The sequence below is a fragment of the Zerene cesonia genome, chromosome 29 (assembly GCF_012273895.1).
Source record: "Zerene cesonia ecotype Mississippi chromosome 29, Zerene_cesonia_1.1, whole genome shotgun sequence".
Taxonomy (NCBI): Eukaryota; Metazoa; Arthropoda; class Insecta; order Lepidoptera; family Pieridae; genus Zerene; species Zerene cesonia.
The window spans coordinates 2281215-2282429 of NC_052130.1; the positions used below are offsets into that span (position 1 = coordinate 2281215).

The window sequence follows — 1215 nt, forward strand, 5'->3', positions numbered from 1 at the left end:
TGGTATTTTATTATTGTTGCGTTATGTTTTCTGAACAATTTAGATAAAACCACAAAATTTGACAAACACACCGAATGTATTTTTGTAATTTTTTTTTTGACGTGACAACGTCTTAAATTAGGTTGCGGCTCGGAGTCACTCATGAAAAAGGTAACGTTACGATGAGTCACCGAACTATGATCGGTCCGCCGCGCGCGCAGCACTAGAGAATTAGGCGCATTGAATCGGCGCGTGCTTGTGTCTCTGTCTCTGTCTTTTCAGTAAACAAAATATATTTTCTATAGTTAAAATTTGTGCAATTCTTATTTTCATTCAATTCCTTGTTCCTATTGTGCAATTTAATAATATTCATATCAATAAATATTCTACCGAGAAAAAGACGTTGTCACGTAAAATCTTCGCCCGTAAAACCGACTTTACAGGCAACCATTTTTAGTTTGTTTGTGTGTGTGTATGTCTGTTTATCTTTTTTTGCTTATTGTAACAACAAGCATTATAAAAATAGCAAACTTATCAAAGGCTAAATAAGATGTGTTAACAGACGTATTTTTTTTTATTTCTTTCAGCTCTCTTTAGCATACCTAACAGCGATCAACCACAAGCAGCTAGACGAAGCGGAACAGCTGAAGGCAGCGCTAGAAGCAGCTGGTTTGCCCGTCCCGGAGTCGAACCCGAGCGCGGTGTTCCTGCGGCCCCCCCTCCCGGTGCAGCGGGCGCAGAGTAATTGGCCGCTATTGGCTGTTTCTAAGTGAGTTAATTATACTGCATCGCACTTATCTAACATACTGTTGCTTAATAGCAGTCTCTAGCAAGTTTCTTTACTACTGGACCGATTTCAAAAATTTTCTCACCGTTGGTTCTTCTTTCTATCGTTTTAATTTGTCTGATCAAATATCTTTCTAAATTCTTATGGGCAATTGCGATCGCACACCATCAAACGTACCTCCTTAGTTGCCACCCTCTACCATAAAAAATCTTCAACGACTTCAAAAGAAGAGAACTAGAAAGAGGCTAATATAAAATTGGACCACACGGGAGGCACCAGCTTTCGAATAAAAAAATTAAGGAATCATCAAAATCGGTTCACCCAGTCAAAAGTTAAGAGACAACAAACCGAAAATACAATCAAATTGAGAACCTCGCTCTTCTTTTCTTTTTTTAAATCGGCAAAAGTTCCATAACGAGTGGCCATTTTCCAGGAGTTTCTTCGAGGTG

The 1215-nt window shown here is 38.8% G+C and overlaps 1 protein-coding gene across 1 annotated transcript in view; it reads left to right on the forward strand.

Moving 5' to 3' along the window:
* The window catches only part of LOC119838000 (coatomer subunit alpha), a 14863-nt gene that overhangs the window by 9055 nt on the left and 4593 nt on the right, over positions 1 to 1215 (forward strand). Inside the window, exons 15-16 of the mRNA XM_038363812.1 lie at positions 567 to 748; positions 1200 to 1212. Coding sequence (XP_038219740.1) covers positions 567 to 748; positions 1200 to 1212 — 195 coding nt within the window. The remainder of the gene's footprint in view (positions 1 to 566; positions 749 to 1199; positions 1213 to 1215) is intronic.